Below are 2,042 nucleotides of genomic sequence, written 5' to 3' on the forward strand. Positions count from 1 at the left end.
ACTCTAGTTTCAGATATGTTTTCTCCATAGGCCCTTAACTGATTCACTACTCCCTTAAGACGAGAGTAATAATCTTTAATGATCTCAGAATCTTTCATCTTCAAGTTTTCCAACTCTCTCCTCATAGTTTGCAATTTGATAGAGCGCACTTTAGCAGTCCCTTGAAATTCCTCCTTCAACCAGTCCCAAGCCTCCTTCGCTGTAGAAGCTCCCATGATCCTTGAGAAGTTCGCATCATCCACTGCTTGTTGGATGGCGTAAAGAGCATTAGCATCTCTTTGCTTCTCCTTCCTCTCTTGCCGTAGTTGCTCGACCGAAGGATTCTCTGTAGTTGTGAATCCTTTGTCGACTATGTCCCATAGATCTTGAGACATGAAGTAAGTCTTCATTTTGATGCTCCAAAAGTCATAGTTCTCACCGGAGAAGATTGGAAGAGGTAGGGAGTTTTGGTGGGAGGTAGATGACGCCATGGTGGACACGCCCCGAATAGATCAGAACTGCTCTGATACCACTGATGGTTTTTAGAAGGTAAGGTAGTTAGTGTTTAGGCCAAAGAGTGTTTAGAAAATGGAAGATTTGGATTAGAGGAGGTGTGCAACAGAGGAGATTTAGTTGTTGTAGAAAAACAGAGTTTGTATTGATAGCTTAGTTGATTACATCATGATACAAGCTTTGATACATATTTATAGAGTTGTAAACCGACATTGGTTTACCTCCACTGACATGACTTCACTCTAGACAATACTAGATTATATTTAATTACATTTAATCTAGATTTTTCTATAACCATACATGATCACTAGAGATAAGTTCTAGATTAAACTAGATAATCTTAAATATAATCCAGAGAGACTAGTGCGCATTACTGTTTAACAATAAAGAATATCATATCCAGGCTGCCGGTGAAATCCTTGGTCCGATTCACCTCCGTCTCAAAGCGGTGGCTTACCATCATACTATTCGACCCTGATTTCACAACTCTGCTTCGGAGGAACAAAACCCTCACTCGCAGACTGCTGGTCTACTCGCGGAAGGGAAACCCCGGTAAGCTGAAATCGCGGAACTCCGAAATGACGTCGTTTAAAAAGGTGAAATTCCCTTTCCAACGTCGTTTTGTCACACTGCTGGGCTCCTGCAATGGTCTAGTGTTTGTAGTTGATGAGAATGATGTGCATAGTTTCCGTGTTCATGTCTGGAACCCATTAACTGGATTCGTGAAGGAGTTACCTATCCCAGGTTTTTCCACTGATTTTGACCTGGAGTTACGTGCTTATGGTGTTGGGTATTTACCAGCTACAGATGAGTATAAAGTTATTCTGAGTTATGCTCCGGTGGAGGTGGAGTTGGATGTGAATAATGAAACGGAGGAAGAATATAACAGGAGGGTTGAGGAGGATGAAAAATTGAATTTTAGCAAGGTAATGTCATTGAATGATGGGATTTGGAGAAGTATCGAAGCCCCTAAGGATTGCTACTCGAATCACCAGCAGGGGACTCTTGTCAATGGGTGGCTTCAGTGGCTACAGACGCCATTATCAGATGAAATTGTTGCTTTTGATCTGGCTAGGGAGGAGTTTCGGGAAATTGAGATGCCTAATTTCGGCCCAAAGAAGATCCGGGATCTCAGCGAGCTTCGGTTTTGCTTTGTAGGATGCCTTGAAGGATGCCTGTGTGTGTTGCGTTATCCTGTGATAGATGCTTGTGATTCCATTGATTTTTGGGTCATGAGAGAATATGGGGTGGTTGAGTCGTGGACTAAGCTATTTACCTTCAGGTTTTCAAATCCGGAATGGTCAATGAGGCCCCTCTTGATTACGGAAAATTCTACAGTTGCCTTGAAATGGAACGCGGATATATGGTCTCGCAATGTTTTTAGCGCAGATGCGTCAACCGGGGTAAGGATTTCTCATAAACAAGAAGGAGAAGAAGAGCCTTGTGTTAATATACTTGGCGGCAATTGGGATAACGTAATTGAATATGAAGAGGGCCTAGCTTCGATTGGTGGTTACAATGGGGTTCATCACAACGCCTCACAAAGCTGA

At 42.6% G+C, this 2,042-nt stretch overlaps 1 protein-coding gene across 1 annotated transcript; it reads left to right on the plus strand.

Annotated features, from left to right (window-relative positions):
* Window positions 1-1,070: 1,070 nt before the first annotated feature.
* LOC101314476 (F-box/kelch-repeat protein At3g06240-like) lies at window positions 1,071-2,042 on the plus strand. The gene has a single exon (XM_004301845.1). It carries the CDS (start codon window positions 1,071-1,073, stop codon window positions 2,040-2,042), a length of 972 nt encoding a protein of 323 aa, XP_004301893.1.

The sequence above is a fragment of the Fragaria vesca genome, linkage group LG5 (assembly GCF_000184155.1).
Source record: "Fragaria vesca subsp. vesca linkage group LG5, FraVesHawaii_1.0, whole genome shotgun sequence".
Lineage (NCBI taxonomy): Eukaryota > Viridiplantae > Streptophyta > Magnoliopsida > Rosales > Rosaceae > Fragaria > Fragaria vesca.

Excerpts from the sequence above, each read along its gene's own strand:
- LOC101314476 (XM_004301845.1), top strand. The coding sequence starts at position 1,071 with ATGACGTCGTTTAAAAAGGTGAAATTCCCTTTCCAACGTCGTTTTGTC.